This window comes from Talaromyces proteolyticus, assembly GCF_021365285.1.
Source record: "Talaromyces proteolyticus strain PMI_201 chromosome Unknown BGW36scaffold_2, whole genome shotgun sequence".
NCBI classification, from domain to species: domain Eukaryota; kingdom Fungi; phylum Ascomycota; class Eurotiomycetes; order Eurotiales; family Trichocomaceae; genus Talaromyces; species Talaromyces proteolyticus.
In genome coordinates this window covers 2,490,059-2,506,370 of record NW_025764278.1, presented here as the reverse complement: position 1 = coordinate 2,506,370, position 16,312 = coordinate 2,490,059, and the positions used below count along the sequence as shown (strand labels likewise).

At 44.7% G+C, this 16,312-nt stretch overlaps 5 protein-coding genes and 1 non-coding gene across 6 annotated transcripts; 3 read left to right on the top strand and 3 right to left on the bottom strand.

The window, feature by feature from the left end:
* Positions 1-710: 710 nt before the first annotated feature.
* On the bottom strand, positions 711-1,295 carry BGW36DRAFT_355358 (uncharacterized protein; the record flags this gene model as incomplete). The annotated part of the gene is made up of 2 exons (XM_046213634.1): positions 711-1,055; positions 1,161-1,295. 2 exons carry the CDS (start codon positions 1,293-1,295, stop codon positions 711-713), a joined length of 480 nt encoding a protein of 159 aa, XP_046076989.1.
* A 386-nt stretch (positions 1,296-1,681) lies between these two features.
* BGW36DRAFT_370322 (Ribonuclease/ribotoxin) lies at positions 1,682-2,313 on the bottom strand. Its single transcript, XM_046215237.1, has 2 exons — positions 2,242-2,313; positions 1,682-2,172 (listed from the first exon to the last, which is right to left on the bottom strand). Exons 1-2 carry the CDS (start codon positions 2,254-2,256, stop codon positions 1,795-1,797), a joined length of 393 nt encoding a protein of 130 aa, XP_046076988.1. The 5' UTR covers positions 2,257-2,313; the 3' UTR covers positions 1,682-1,794.
* Positions 2,314-4,113: 1,800 nt separating this feature from the next.
* Positions 4,114-4,184, top strand: BGW36DRAFT_t11. Its single transcript has one exon. It is a non-coding gene; the product is annotated as a tRNA-Gly (tRNA).
* A 360-nt stretch (positions 4,185-4,544) lies between these two features.
* BGW36DRAFT_370321 (putative NADH-cytochrome B5 reductase) lies at positions 4,545-5,742 on the top strand. Its single transcript, XM_046215236.1, has 3 exons — positions 4,545-4,865; positions 4,943-5,020; positions 5,081-5,742. Exons 1-3 carry the CDS (start codon positions 4,631-4,633, stop codon positions 5,635-5,637), a joined length of 870 nt encoding a protein of 289 aa, XP_046076987.1. The 5' UTR covers positions 4,545-4,630; the 3' UTR covers positions 5,638-5,742.
* Positions 5,743-7,947: 2,205 nt separating this feature from the next.
* BGW36DRAFT_370318 (uncharacterized protein) lies at positions 7,948-11,680 on the bottom strand. The gene has a single exon (XM_046215235.1). The coding sequence runs from the start codon at positions 11,387-11,389 to the stop codon at positions 8,357-8,359; it is 3,033 nt and encodes a 1,010-aa protein (XP_046076986.1). The 5' UTR covers positions 11,390-11,680; the 3' UTR covers positions 7,948-8,356.
* Positions 11,681-12,904: 1,224 nt separating this feature from the next.
* Positions 12,905-14,552, top strand: BGW36DRAFT_288716 (nucleotide-diphospho-sugar transferase; the record flags this gene model as incomplete). The annotated part of the gene is made up of 2 exons (XM_046210603.1): positions 12,905-14,289; positions 14,363-14,552. The coding sequence occupies 2 exons, from the start codon at positions 12,905-12,907 to the stop codon at positions 14,550-14,552; spliced, it is 1,575 nt and encodes a 524-aa protein (XP_046076985.1).
* Between the last annotated feature and the right edge of the window lie 1,760 nt (positions 14,553-16,312).

Here is a 16,312-nt window from a genome sequence, read left to right as displayed (position 1 = left end):
GCCTTTTGTCTACACTTGACTTGTAAATAACGGTCCCACGCGCGAAATTTATCGTCATTTTTCTGGTTTTCCCAAGAGGTTTTGAGTATTCCGATGTGGAAGTAGTCTCGTGTTGGGAACGCCATTTTTTTATTATCACCTTTGCTACTTGAGTCATATCATAAGACTCAATTGAAAATGTCGAGTGAGATAGATCAGGCTCCTCAGTCAGCTTCCTAGCAAATTCATCGAATAGCCAATGAATAAACTCGGGTCTAATCGGAGGGGCAAATGTAACACCCTTTAACGATCTTCGGCCTTTGTGTATATCCTTGAGCATCTCGTTTGCTTGCGCTGGAGATTGAAGGAATCTTTGGAATCGATGCAAAATAATCCCGTCCGGTCTTCTCACCTCCATCAAAATATAGTTAGACAATAGTGAAGGGATCAGGGTTAGACGGCTTTTTAAAGACGTAATGAGAGGCGACTCGGCGATTTGGGTTCCAGTCAGTGAGTCCACAATGGCATCTATCTTATCCTGAGAGAAGACCACTTTGCCAACAAATACTGTAGGCTTGATTTGATCATATCCTTAAAACCAAAATTCAACGACAACTCCAAAGTTCTGTCCTGCTCCACGCAACACCCAAAGAAGATCCCATTTTAGGTCTCAGAGGCATCGACAATTTCTCCATTGGCGAGAACGACTTTCGCTCCTAGTAGGTTGCCCACTACTGTCCCGTATCGTCCACAAACCATCCAAAGCCACCTCCAGGGGTGCTACCGCCAATTCCAACATTGCTAATAGTGCTACTCACCACGGAGAGTTTATACTTCTCTGTTACCCTGTTGACACCCTCCCATGTGCAACCCCCATGTGCAATTATGACTTTATTATCCAAGTCGACGCTTACATCCCATATCTTGGGGAAATCAATAATAAGACCTCCATCGGACGAATTGTTTCCACCTGTAGAATGCGCTCCACCTTTCACAGCGAGACATAACCGGTGTAAGGTTGCAAAAAGCACCAGATTTGATACTTCTTTTGTTGACAGCGGGAAAGCAACAATTCCCTATCGAACCTCAGTCAGAAATTGCCATAGATCAACGTTTAGTAGGATAACAGTCCAGTCTTTTAAGACGATTTGTTCCCTTGATTTGTTCGCGGCTCAACATACCGCGGGTCTTATAGACGTAGCTGACCAGCGTGAGATAGCAGTTTGGTAATCAGGTGATTCCAGGGTGACAAGCCTAATTTCAGGACCCAACCTAGACTTCAGATCTTGCAGAAGTCTAGAAGCAGTCCCATCCATTTTTATTTCTGTTTTTAGATATTTAAGTATTATGCGACCGTTATTGAAATGATATCGAAGAATAGAAACAATATGGCTAGGAAGAGATATGTAACATCCCACTGAATTTAGATAATGATAATTATTGCAAATTTTGTTCCTTTAGTAAAAAGCTCAAATTTTTAGTTGTCATATCGTCATTCTTCATTAAGTGGCTAAAAGCCCTATTCGGTCCATCGTTTCGATAACAAGCCGGGCTTGTTTTCCAGACTCCCTTGCCAGCAATTTTCGCAGAGAGAACGAGGCGCAAGAGTCGCCATCGGGATATCGATTCCTTAAATTTTTGTGAATTAATTGATGTTTGGCATAAGAGTATTGAATTTCCGAGACGTTGACGAACTCGATGGCAGAGCTTAGGATAAGTATTTACAACCGTATTTGAACATTTTGGTGGTTCATAATCAAGTCAATGTAAATTTTTCAAGAAATTTTAATAAATGAAGATTGCACTACCTCAAACTTAGGTGCATTCAACAAAGTCATCACCACTAGCTCCGGTGTGAGTGATCACGCCAGCATATTGACCCTGCTCGTTGAAGATGACACGGTCAGGACCAGGGCTACCACCAGTATAGACTTCGTAGGAGCTCAGAATAGGAAACTCCTGGTAAGGGCCATCAACGGGAAAACTGAATCCTTCGTAGTCGTTGTATTGATGAGGGTAGTCCCCAGCTTCACTTCCAGATTGATAATCTGAATAACCCTCATTCAAAGCGGCGTCGATGTCGCTCTGCTGGTAGCAAGTGCTACCACATGTTTCTGTGCAGCTGGATTGACGCACGCGGAAGATGGCGGTTGCCTGCGTCGAGTTGACGAGGAGGACAAGGGTGGCGGTGAGCTATTTCAGTCAGTAAAATCTGATTCGTGTGATTTTATAACCGATTGGGACAGATTTTCTGAGACGAACCTGACTAATCTTCATTTTGAGAGTTGTCTTGGTTGAATTAATCTAGTCCTCACTATGGAATGAGATGACGAGATCATAGCTTTTATACTGAAATTCTATCACCTTCTGGGTTTTTAACGAGGTAGCATTAACAATTGGTCTCAGATCAATTATGGGCTCGTGCATTGATGAGAACATGATGTACATTCTTTCCGTCCTCTCCGTCTTATCACGGCGCAGAATTGACGAGGCTCAGTCAAAGGCGATCTTCAAACTAGTGAAATGTAACCCTAACCTTACCGCATACAGCGAAGACCTACCGGCGAGACAGGTACAACATTGAAAGTGCAGCATTGTCAGCCAATAAGAACAACAAAATCTGAATTTGGATCCCCAACATTGAAAAGCTTAACCTCGTGATAGGATTGTGGATCATGATAGGATAAATCTCTTGGCCTTGAACGATTTAGTAAATGCTTGTTTTACCATAAAGCTTGTTTGTGCTACGTACTATGAGCTCTTAAATTAGTTAGCCAGCTGTTTCAACTAAACGCATGCAAGAGTTACCCCGCTGTCGTTATTCCTAGATTCCCATCGCTGTCGATCGTATCAATATTGTGACATAGTACGGAGCTATAGACAAGAATTAGTTAGTCCTCCTTTACCAATCAAATGATGGTAGCAGAATGGACAAGTTTGATCGGAGGGGCTCCGACACAGTTGCTGCCTGTTGATCCGCTGTCTCCCGTGTATTAGTTCATGATACTAGCTGTTGTTATTCATTAAACCATCCAGGTTGAAGTAACTCCTGCCATGTGATCAAAAATTTATTTGAGGCCACATCATACACCTGCATTTCGAATACCATACTGGAAGATGATCCAAGTTTACCGGTCTAATACCGGAGCCTTTTACAGCCACGACTAGTATCAGTAAAACTCGCTATAGGGTAAGCTTGATGCGATTGGACAAATCTGTTAGGTATCTAAGATATGAGAAGAAGGCTGAAGAGGCGTTTGAATTATTTGTTTTCCTTTTTTAAATCCCGAGACCTCGATGACCTTCCTAATTGAGCAGATAGTCGCATTCCTTTCAACCATTAAAGCGGCAAATCTGCCAAAACGCCGTGGGGGCTATTTACAAAAATTCTCTATTGTGCGAGGCCAAGTGCGGGGTTTATTCAGATAGCTTTATGTACTCTAGAGATGATTCAGTGTCCTTATCAGTCGACACAGATGTCGGATTCCTAGTTAGGAGAAAAGAACTAACTGCCTATTTTGATCGTTAGACAGTCATGGAGCCATTGTCAACATACTTCTAAATATTTCAAATGTTGCAGACTCAACCCTAATATTCGTCGAATACCTAGAAAAGACACAAAATTCCGTGGTGAGAAATCACTTTCTAGTTTTAGGAGTTATTAATATTTCTTTCGTTCAAAAAATAAAATTAGCATTATTGAATGCTTTGCTAAATTATTAGCTCTTTGATATCCTCCACTTCCAGGTATGTGTATACAATAGACTGTATTCTTTCGACTGACTGATGTTCAATCAATCCAATTGAGAGAAATTGAAAACGCCTAAACTGAGTCAAATACTAATTATTAGATGTAGTGGAGGTTACTTCCGAGAATATACTTTCGACATACAAATGCAGCAATCATATTCATCTATCACCTCAATGACGGTTTATCAATATTGTCTTGATTTCACGAATCACAGGAAGTTAATATAGATGAATAAGCCACTGGTTCTGAGCCGTACAGGCCCTTAGGCACATATAACTAATCGCTGATAATTCTAGGAATCTCAAGGATTTGAAATTCCGTAGAAAAAAATCACGGAGATGATGGAGTAATATAATAAATAAATACAAATTTTCTTAAACGAAGCATCATTGGTCTAGTGGTAGAATTCGTCGTTGCCATCGACGAGGCCCGTGTTCGATTCACGGATGATGCACATATTACTTTTGTTTTTTTTGGTTTTAATATAATGGCCACTCACCCACTATCTAAGTCTTCGAAGAGCAGTGTTTGTATTGAATCTAATCCACATTAATTTCTCCCTCATACACCGCCGACATTGTCCAAATTATCATACGACCATTCACGGGGCATAAACGATCGGCGAGTCGGAAGTCCGAAATGCCATCTTACGCTTGCTGCCTCAGGCATCACGGCCATCGCATGGTACCACGGCCGATTTATTCTTGCAACGCTCGATGCGATTGGCTGTTCGTCTCGGGGTCGGGGTTGGCTACATGCGACAGCTATTTAAGGACGCTTGAAAGCGTCGTTCTGCACAGAGCTGTTGCATTATCTTCACTGCTAATTCCGAATTATTACGAGACGGAATCTTTGAAAAAGGATAAATAAATCGGCGAAGAAGGAACAAGGCATACAGTCATGGCAGCTCGGATGACGTTGAGACAGGCAGGCGTTTCCAATGTGGTGATTGGCCTAGTCGCCGCAGGTGGCCTTTACACAGCATACTCATATTTTCAACCCTCGAAGAAAATATTTGGAGCTGGATTGGCTGGCGGGTTGAAACTACAGCAGGCAGAGGATGTAAATCACAATACAAAGCGATTACGATTTTCGTTTCCGCGCCAAGACGATGAGACAGGGCTCACATATGTGTGTAAGTACATATCGCGTCGTACCATAATGATGAATCGCGACGAAACCATTGAATTCATTCTGACCTCTGCCCATCAGCATCTGTTTTAACAGTATCTTGGCCAAATGGAAGCATCACTCCAGCGCTCAGACCATATACCCCAGTGAGCAATCTCGGTATGCTACGGATCCCTTTCCACAACAACACAAAACAGCTAGGAGGTTAACAGTTACCAGAAAGTCCTGGTTCTATCGATTTCCTAGTCAAAAAATACCCGGAGGGAAAAGTAAGCTCTCACTTGCACTCTCTACGACCAGGCGACTCCCTCTTTTTTGCTTTCCCTATCAAAGCGTATACTTGGGAGCCTAATCGCTATGAGCACATCACGTTAATCGCCGGTGGTGCTGGCATTACACCGTTGTACCAACTCATCCAGGGTATTCTCAATAACCCAGCCGATCGGACCAAAATGACATTGGTTTTTGGTGTCAATACTGAAAGTGATATACTCCTGCGTGACGAATTTGAAACATATCAGAAAACGTTCCCCGATCGTATCAAGGTTGTGTACACGGTGAGCAATAACTCTGTTAAAAGGTCCTCTTTCGAGTTTCGCAATGGTCGTGTCACCAAAGAACTTTTGAAGGAGCTCTTGCCGCCAACATCAAACGATACCAAGGTCTTTTTGTGTGGACCGCCGGCAATGGAAGAAGCATTGACAGGGAAGCGATGGGGTGAAGGCGGAATTTTGGGCGAATTGGGTTTCAAAAAGGACCAAGTCTTCAAGTTTTGACGATCAATGCGATAGAGAATCATTTGTACTATATCTGTAGACAGTCTCATTAACTACCACTCTATTGATGTCTTCTATTTATAATTAAACATTTTTGTTAACAAAGAACCACGTTACTTTTAAGGGGCCATTGCAGTAAGTTCACTTACCTAGTCGTTTATACATGTGATTACGTAAATATCAAGGTTTAAATATACTCACTCTATATTTCATGAAGATTACAACTGTGAAAACCTCAGGAGGCAGTTTGATTATTGGGAAACCGTGGTATAGAATTTATTTTGAGGTTTGTGAAAATCTGAACAAGATTGCCTATTTGAGAAATGCTCTTAACCAAAACCTAAAATTTGAATCTATTTCTAGCCTACTATCTCCCTAATATAATTTATATATGTATACATTCCTCGACCAAGCATCTGAAAGCAGGCCTCTACGCACGTGTATTAGAGTAGAGGAATTCTTTCATTATAATGGTGCACATTGATCCGCGAAATCAACAACAAAGCGTGCTCCAATTTATAAATCTTGAGATTGCTTACTGAGCATACCAGTACTCAACCACAAGGAATGCATCATACTATCTTCGAGCAAGGTTGTGCATAGAATTCTGTGGCTTACCATGTACAAGGGTTGTTATTGGACGGCAACATCAGCCTTATTTTCAATAATTATTATTATTCAGCCTCCCATCACATGAAGTTGAGCACTGTGGTGCTCAAATGCCCAGTCCGCAAATCGTTTTTTGCTAAAACTTCACCTCATACAAATTTTATCTTTTACATATAGCTATTTAAGGTTATTTATGATATATATTCCCCATCTATTCTTGCCGGCTGATGTCATTTGTGTTGTCGTCTTGTTTTGAACATTTAATTTCTTGTATAATTCAGGCAGCATTTACATTCCTATTTTTTGGCTCTAAAAAAGGAATTAGAAGCAAATCTGCCCAGCTGAGTCGGGCTCAGGGCTTATGGTCACCCTATACGGGTGTTAAGTTGCCTAACGATGTATGACCTTTTCTGAGCATTTCTGAAAAACAAGGCATCCTAACAAGATAAATAATGTCTACCCGAATGCGTTTGGTCACAGCAATGGCGATACTGATGTAGACCTACGTACATTAAATAGAGTTCTGTGTTCATCAATCTAATATGTTCTTTCAGCTCAGCGATCCTCTAATGTCGAGATTGAATACTAGCTCTTCGGCATGGAGTTATTTTGAAGGATCCATTCTACATATCAACTGTAAGTCCCGTGGCACATGATGCTTTCCCAGAAAGTCTTTCAGAATCAAAAAGTAAGCCAAATGCCCACTAATATGCCACTTATATTTTCGATGTGTTTTCTGGGATGCTTTAGGGACGTTTATCGAAATGGAACTGCAGATTCCCAAGGCGGTTTTCCTGTGGCATTTGTAACAAAAGCTTTGCAAGGCATGCAGACTTGAAGCGACATCGTTCCAGTATTCACTTTCCTGTATTGAGAGACTGTCCACAGCCAAATTGCACCCGAAAGAGCTCGGCTGGATTTCCTCAGATGGAACACCAACGCTCGTACCACCACATTGAAATTCCCCAGCGCCGATATGGATCAAAGCATCAAAAACCTGATAGTTTGAAAAATGAGCGCAGGATAGCTCCAAGTTCATTGATCCTACAGCCCTCAGTCCAAAAGGCCAAGCCCATCATAGTGACCAGTCAACGAAAGAGAAGCTAAACGATTCTAATTTGATGTCTCAGCAACACGGTAAAGGGTCGATAAGGCAGGAAAATGGTGTAGAGATGATTGCAACATCTCAAAGACAAGGTGTTGGATAGTTACATTATGTTTCATCTCCAATTACTTCGCTAAGTATCATTGATTCCGGTAGAATCAAAGACGCATTGCCGACTGAACCGAATAAAACCATTCGGCCTGTGAGCGTGAAAGCAACAAATTATGATACCAGAATTCAGAATTTGACGACATCAAGACCTCCGGGAATTTCAGACGACTGCTTTGAAGAAATGGTTGCTATCTTTCCATTAGACTGGAATTTCAATCTACCAAGCGTGTCTCCTCATCTTCCCTCTAATTTCTTCGATATCTCGAATATGAGGGGAGGCAACTTCTGTCACATGAAGCTGTGGTATCGAGGTATATACAGCACCGTATAAGTCAAAGAATAGGGGAAGAATACAATCACAGCAGTAGAGTTTGTTGTGTGGGTATATACTGCAGAGTAAGCAGTTACAAGTTCACATGTGCACTATTATATAAAAACAAAACCACCCAGTACTCTAGGATTGCTCTCAATTTAAGTTTCGCCAGCGCTAATCCACCATAGCTACTATCCTAGTAGCCACTTGTGAAGAATAGTGGGCCAAATCCTTAGATTACGGCAGTTCATTATAAAGGCTTCAAGGTAGCTCTAAATTGAATTAGGGCAAAAGTCTACTTTATTGAGGCTTTCATATAAAAGCCTTTGAATCCATCTCGAATACCATTGAAGGAAACTCATTGGTTATGATAATCGAGATTAAATTCAAACGCAAGCATTCTACTCTAGATTTGGATATTGTGAAATGTGGTTGTCAAATCAACCTTCGTGATTCATGCGACAGTTATCAGTTCCTTCTAGTCAGCTTCTCTCGTCAAAAGAAAATATTAATAGTCTAACCAAGAACACCAGATCAAAAGCAAACCCGCAACAAGAAAAAGACAGGACAAATATACTTTACTACAACTCTCGAGAACTCGTGTACACCTCCTTCCCCTTTTCACTGACAATGATTGGCGTCATAGTACCGGAAGGAGACGAAGGGGTATCAAATGAATATGACGGAGATTTCTGCTGCCCACGCATGGTAAGAAACTCTTCACCAAAGGGGTACGTTGTTGGCTTTTTGGCAACAGGCTCTTGACTAGCGTGCTCCCACAATCGCATAGTGAAGCTCTTTCCCAAAGCTTCAATAGGAGGAGTCAACAGTGGGAGACTAGCAAACAAAGTACCGTAAGACACAATTGCCGTCAACAGTGTGCAAAGCCAGTAAGGTAGACCGTAAGAGAATAGAGAGACCATTGCCCATGAGCCAACTGACCAAAAGATGAAACCGTGGATGAGGTAAACACTGAAAATGTGTGGGAAAAGCCATTGGAATATCTTGATGGAGAAAGCCTTTTGAATTGTAGGGCAAATTTCCACAACCATTTGCATTGCCACGGTGCTAAGCAGTGCATTGAGACGGGGGATAAAGTAGTCTGGATAGGATAAAGGTTGAGCTTGACCAATGCTAAGGCCAGTGTAAGGATCCGGATGCCATCCGTATTCTATAGCGGCGTATTGAACACCTGTGTGCACGGCGACCATGTCAATTGTGAAGCCACCAATGGCAACACATGAGAAAAAGATGAGATATGGCCAGTAGATATACCATTTGGGCTGTATCCATTTTTTGTACTTGAAGGTCAAGTCCAAATCCGCCAGCAACACGCCGGCGTAGTAATAGCTGCCCCACGAATGTGCATACCAGTGCATGGCCGTGCAGAAGAAATAAAAGACAAAGCGTTTCCAGGGGGTTTTGCACTCGCGAATCATGATCAGAGCTAGAAGAGTTTGCCATGCACCTTGCAACTGGACAGGGATTGTCCAAAGTGATCCGGTACAGTAATTGTTCGTGATCATCGGTGCTGCGTTAGGAATCAAAAAGGCGAGTTGCAAGATTTCTGAAATATACACCCCAGGATTCGGAGCAACAGTAGTAAATGGCCAGAAGGACCAGGTCACTGATGGCAAATACTCGAGCCAGTTGACGGCACCAGAATCCATGAGAAAGTATATAAGGAAAGCAATAGAGGCGACCGGTGTCAGCAAACGGAATGGCCGAGCAACCACCTTTTGGGCCATGTTGTCCAACTTGCCAGTCCTGATGTAGTTGGAGGTCAAGAAGCGAGTGGAAATCATCAAGAAAGGCCCAATCCAAAGCGGATCCAGGAAGTAGGTAGCAAAACTCTTTCGTGCAATAACTTCGCTGTAGTAATGTGTATCTGTATCAGGGCTGATAACACCGCCAAAGTAGGTAAGTCCAAAATGATTGGCAGTGACCAGAAGACAACTAATAGAAATGAAGCCTGCTAAGTAGTCTATTCTTGGTGGGCGTGCACTACCTGCCGCGGGGTTTCCGTCCTTTCCAACTGCTGCAGCTTTTTCAGCGGGTTTTGTCTCTGCGGCTTTGGGCTGAGTCTCATTTGAATCGTTTGCTTCTGGAATAGCGACCTGCGCAGTAGACTGAGGTGAGGTAGGCTCTGAACTACCCACGCCATGGATAGAGGGTGCCCGTGATGCTGCTCGAGATGATTCGCCTTGAGTAACGTTGGTAGTACCAAATGGACCGTTAAAGGAGTTTTGGGTCATATTGGATAGCGATGGCCGACGGGAAGCCGCTGGTGTTTGATATTGCGGTGCCGGAGTTTGAGTTCCCTTGTATGGCGGAAGATTTAGAGTGTTGTAGGATGCATTTCGTGGCAGCGTCGAACCATTATCTCCATCTTGAGAATGAGAAGTCTCACTACCGTCGAGCGATAGCGACTTTTCCTTCTCCTTCTTAACTGAGGGTTCGTCTGCAGAGAACGATTTCGGCTTTGGCTCCTCTCGTTTCCTAACTCCCAGAAGCACAAGAAGTTTGTGCCAACTAAATCGGCGCCAAAGAGTCTTGCTGGTGAGGACAATGAAAGCAGCAGCAAAGATGATATCGATTATGAGAGGTACCCATTTAATCTCATATGGCGGCTGAGACTGCGTCCACGGCTCCGCACTTTCAGGTCCATATGCAGAAGCTCCACGCAGTGAGTTATCACTCATTAAACAAGCATCTTGAATAGAACATCTAGCATTAAAAGCGGCATGTTCGTCATCCGTCATGGCTGAGGAGTTGAAAAATAGACGTGTCCATCCAATATTGGCCTGGTTGGTGCTCAATGGAGGTCCCTGGGAGCTGTATTTGTTGCCCAAAGACCAATGCTGGAAGTGCAACGGAGCTGGTGTGGCTGGAATACTTGAGTTAACAGATGTGTTGTAGCTCTTTTGTAAAACCCCCCCGATATAGTAGTTCAGCGAGTCTCGCGTCCAGTCAACCCGGTATTCCTCATAAAACCAAGGCTGGAAGCCCTCTAGAGTTAGGTTGGTAAAATTCGCGCCGAGCCATGTATTAGGAAATTGACCCTGCATCAACATCGACACCCAGGCCTGGGTATTGTTGTCAGTGTTCATGACATCTATCTCCCAACTCTCGGTCTGGTTATATGTCAGGCTCATCGATATCACAGAGCCTCTTTGCCATGAACGCGCCGGTCGGAGTGAACTGCGGAACGAGCCAAAAAAGATATCCTGACGAGCTGTCCGGATGCTGGACCCAACGACCAAGTGTTCGTCATCAGAAGGGTCGCAGGACATTTGCAAGCTCGTCAGGTTTCGCGCTGTGCTGTCATTGGCGATTTGGACATTGTTGATGGAAGCGCCTTGACGATACAATGAATTCCAGCCTCGGTCATATCGGTGGGCGAATTCTTCCACGACAAAATCTGTCGGGATTCCACTGGACTCATTGAAGTAAACAATCGAAGACTCTGTAAACAGGATCTTGGCTTCATCGTCATAGTAGCCACAAGAACAATTGCCGACATCCTTGGTCTGGATACTGGATCTTTGAGCTTGAACGGTTGGTGCCAGCACCAGGAGCCCAGAGAGCAGAGCCTGATATACTAACAAGAGCATCGTGGCCACTTTCTAGGGAACCAGCTGTCTGCTGGTGAAAAGCGAGATGGTGTACCCAAGAGAATAATAACAGACCAAATTGAAGTTGCAGAAGGATCAAAAAAATTAAGGAGCAGTCAAGCGATGGCTAGACAGTAGTCTACTACGTATTATTATCGCTAGTGGCGGCTTTTGATTGAGCGCTGTCGGAAGTTTCTTTAGCAATAGACCAATATTATCAAGATATTATCCCATAGGCTGCATGTGGGAACTGCCAGAGAGCTGGCCTGGTTTCCACGGTGCCCGTGGGGGGGTGGGAAAGTGAAAAACAAAGCTTCCTAAATCGTACGCCGCGATTGTGATGCTTTTTTTCTTATCGCTAGCGGCAGATCAGTTGGATGACTGCACAGATCAGCGTCCTCAGCCTGTAGACTGCAGCAAGCTAAATTAGCATCATTAGCATCATCGTGCCTGGAAGAGAAAGGCCCGGCGTGGTGGCTGATGTTAGGGGACCCGCACGGGAGGTCCAATACGTTTTCTGCGTAGGATCTCTATTATTTTCTCATTTCGGCGAATGCTGTGCTAAGCAATGAATGGCCGAGGGAGGAGCTCAATACGCCACGCCACGATGGTAAATTTCCACGGTGCATGAGAAATAGCAGCGGGTCAGATAGCCAATCGCCAGACCTGGAAGGTTACAGCGGCGAGCCGGCGTTGACCGATTGATCGTCGACATCTAGCTCTAATCAAAAAGCAGTAACCACGGGACGATGCCTCAGTCATCGGCGGCTGGATCTGACAGCCACTTAATGACCAAATGAGGCTAAACGTGTCTCTGCAGCTGTTCTTGGGCCGCTAGTGGAACTGTGATAAGGATTCAAGACCAAGGACGCAGTGTGGTACAGTAGCAGCGGGTTCTTTGCATAGCTGCTTACTAGGGTCGTGGCGTGATACCGTAGATCATCATGCAGGAGCTGATGAAACGACCTCGAGTTAGACTCGTAATAATTCTCACCTTCCCTTTCAATTATTAATGGCTAGCAAACGGATAGCAGATACACTAGCTCCAGCTATATGGGGCAGGTGGTTGAAGAGTCACAATAATTAGTTTCGACGGACGCCAGCGGATAGTTTACGATGATACGATATCTGAATGGGTTGACATCTTGATCAAAGTTCCCAGCTCCCTAATCGGTGTTGCATCTCCTTTTTATCTAGGTTCTTGTTGGTGGATCTTGAAGAGTAGCCTCCGTTGAACCCAGGCCCACTATCCACTGTGCAAGTGTTGGTACTATAGGAGACATGTGAATGGCGAAAAAGAAAAGAGTAGGAAAAGGAAACTACGGAAGAATTTCTAAACACACCCCGGTGCTCGGAGTTGATATCCATCCATAGCTCTGTCGAAACATACTCACCCCACCTTGTGTCTGATAATCTATCTTATCCGTGAGCTCTTCCAGAGTTCTCTTGTTTTCTTGCATGGCAGGCCGTCGTTCTTGAACCTGACTCTGCCTCACTGAAAACTTATTGATCACCATGGAAAAGCCGGTCAATACCAAGGAAACGTCGTTTGAAGTCACGGCTTCCAGCTCGGGAGCTAGCCAGCTGGCAATTGAGAGAGGTACTGAGAAACCGACACGCAGTGGTAATCTGTATTCCAGCTTGAAGAAACTGTTTCACGATGTCGTCTGGACATTCAATACAGCTTCGGACGGGGTGCAAGACTGGACCCCATTCTTCCTTGTGCTGTCCTACTTCGTCTTCTCGACGACTATCTATATGAACGCGACATCTGGAATCATGAAAGTATTTTGGTTTCTCTATTTGATGACCAACACCTACATTGCTAGCGCGACAGTGATAGAAGCCGTTATGAGCACGGGAGCATTCCACGATGCAAAAAAGACCGTGGAAAAGGTGGCCAAAAAGAACTGGCAATTCCCAACCCTAGACAGCGATCTACTGAAGCTGGATATTATTATTGTCGCCTACCTACCCAATGAGCAAGATATTGTTATGGACCGCGTCACCTACCTGCTGGAGGAGATCATTTATCCGCGGGACAAGCTTCGCATCAACTTGATTTACAACACCCCCTACGCCATCCAGCCGTTAGAGGACGAACTACATGAGCTCGCACGAAGAAACCCGGGCAATCTCCGGGTAATCAAAGTACCGAACTCCACGTCCAAGGCGGACAATATCAACTATTACTGCATGATGAATGGGATCGATGCAGATGTTTCAGCCATCTTCGACTGCGACCACTACCCACACCCGTATGCTCCTCGCTGGGCGATGGAGCGGTTTGCCAAAGACAAATCGGTTGACATTGTCCAGGGTCGGTGTGTGATTCTCAACGCCAACGATAACCTAATGACCTCTATGATCGGAATCGAGTTTGATAAAATCTATGCAGTTTCTCACCCGGGACGTGCGGCCATGTTTAATTTCGGCCTGTTCTGCGGGTCAAATGGGTACTGGCGTACGTCTCTTTTACGCGAACTGAAGATGGATGATACGATGCTCACCGAAGACATCGATTCGGCGCTCAGAGCGTTCGGACGTGGAGCCAATGCTGTGCACGACCTGAATGTCACGTCCTTTGAGCTGGCACCTGTCACAATGTCTGCATTCTGGAAACAGCGGCTGCGCTGGTCGCAGGGTTGGGTGCAGGCTAGTTTTCGCCACATGCATCTCGTGTGGAGTCGGTCGCCAGACAGCTCCAAACACCGCAGCCTCAGACAAAGATTCGGGATCCTGTCGCTGCTCTTTGTGCGCGAACTGAGCTACTACCTGATTACGCAGTACCTGTGCCTCGTGTTCAGTATCGTCATTATCCATTTTCCGAAAAGCGGGCACGAGCTGTACCTGTTGCTGTTCTTCCAGTACCCCGTTGCCTGGTGGCTATTCCTATTCAGGTACGGTTTTGAATACTCCTTTTTCTTTCTTTTTGCATTATTGTCTTGGCATTCGTCTAACCCATGTGCGCAGTCTCTTTTCCTTCGTGGGTACACTTTACGTCACGCTCCACTTCCGATCTGAGTTCACTCGTTGGTATTCAGTCCCCATCTTTGCAATGAGCTATCCTATCCAGCTCGTGTTGACGGCAACCCTCGGTCTCTTTGGGCATGCACGCCAAGTGAGCAAGTATGTCAAGTGGAACCCAACACCCCGAGGTTAATCAGTGGATCATTTGATCCTAGTTTCGGCTGTTTCAGTCGTTAAAATCTGTGTGCCAAGATTGTGCACCTGGCAGCCTACTTAAGTTGCTTGGCGTGGGAGTTTTAATTCTAGTTTTAATTTTGATAGACTATTGATCAATATACCAGGCTTGTTTGAAATACACATGATTTAATAAGGAATCCTACTTGAATTTTATTGATAGTATTTTGAATCACCAATTGAACGAGTAAACTCAATTGAGTCGGTGCGAATTGGAGGAGAACACCCGGGTTGTGGGTGTTAGCCTCGTCTTAGATTTTACAAAATGGATATCCACTGATAATTCAAACCTGGACCGCCCACTAGATGAACCTGGTGGCGAGGCGGGTTCCCTCGGATGCCTTCCGAGAGGGTGCACATAGTCATACCCTGTTCTAAAGCGTAATAATATGAGCAGAAATACACGTACTATTTGCCAGCTGGCGGGGATCAATGGGAAAAAAAATCGCTATCAGAGGCTATCTTTTCCCCCTCGTCCTCGTCTCTGCAGCAGCTGTTTGGCTGTTCAGCTCGGGATGCCGATCGCCGTGACCAAGAATGTGGATGAAGGTAAAAAACCTTCTCGCTTTCCTACTTGAGCAATATCGCCGCGAGTTTATCTCGAGACTCGAGATTCCAGATTCGAGGCTCCTCATCGGGATTTGCCGTCAGACGGGTTGATACAATCGCATCAATCGCATCAATCGCATCTTGATTATCGTTATCGCTCTGACGGCTAATCAGACAGTTTGCTACAGACGGCAAGTCACATTAATTACATTGTTGTGCCGCTTGGGCACGCATTCTGACCAGGGTTGCTGGCCACCAGGAACATTAGGGGGACCTATCTGCCCACTAAGAAAGTGGGGTTTCGCCAAGACCAGCCAAGAATGTTCCTGGCCAGAGAATGTCGATGTAATTATAGGCCCGAGGCTTCTTTTCTTGGCTGGTGTCGATCAGTGGATACACTGGATAGGGAGCAACGGTAACTTGATAAGAAAAGCCTCGTTTTGCTAGCAACTGGAACTCGGCTGCACTAACAGTGCTGCCACTCAACTATGATTGACCAGGTGGCTATCTCTAGCGGCTATCGACGAGCGATCACGAGCCTCGAAGCTTGAGACCTGTTAAGCCGGCCGAAATTATAGCCTAATCTGATGAACTGGCCAGGTCTAGGTCCCCGGAAGATTTGGCATATTTTACGCATTCGGATCCTGGTCATTATTTTATGCCCGTTAGGAGACGAGAATTAATAATTATTATTGGTAGCAATTGCCACCCCATAAAAGACTGGCGAAGGAAATTAATACCGTGATCGGTGACATCGCTCCGCTCAACAACGCTAACAGCCCAGCACGTTCCGTATTTTGGCGACAACGACGTTCCATTTTTTCCAAGCATTGCATTGTCGATCTGGTGCCATCATGGTGCAGAAAAATGATGCGATTTTCAGTGGGATCCAGCTTGGCGCTGGTCAGTGTTATAGGCGTTGGCCGGCGTCGGCATTCGTGCTAGTGAGGGCGACGGCGTGGGATAACTGGTATAGGCTGAAAATGCTAATCATGATAATGGCAAATTGAAGCTTCTAACTTCCTAATCCGGCGGTGGCATCTATTTAGATGCGGGAGCTTACAAAAGTAGGGTGGAATCGGTGGATGCGACATGGTGTGGCTTGCTGGCTTCTCTATCTTAGCTTGCTTTGGATGCTCTCTCAGACATACAAGCTTTTTTCTTTCCCAC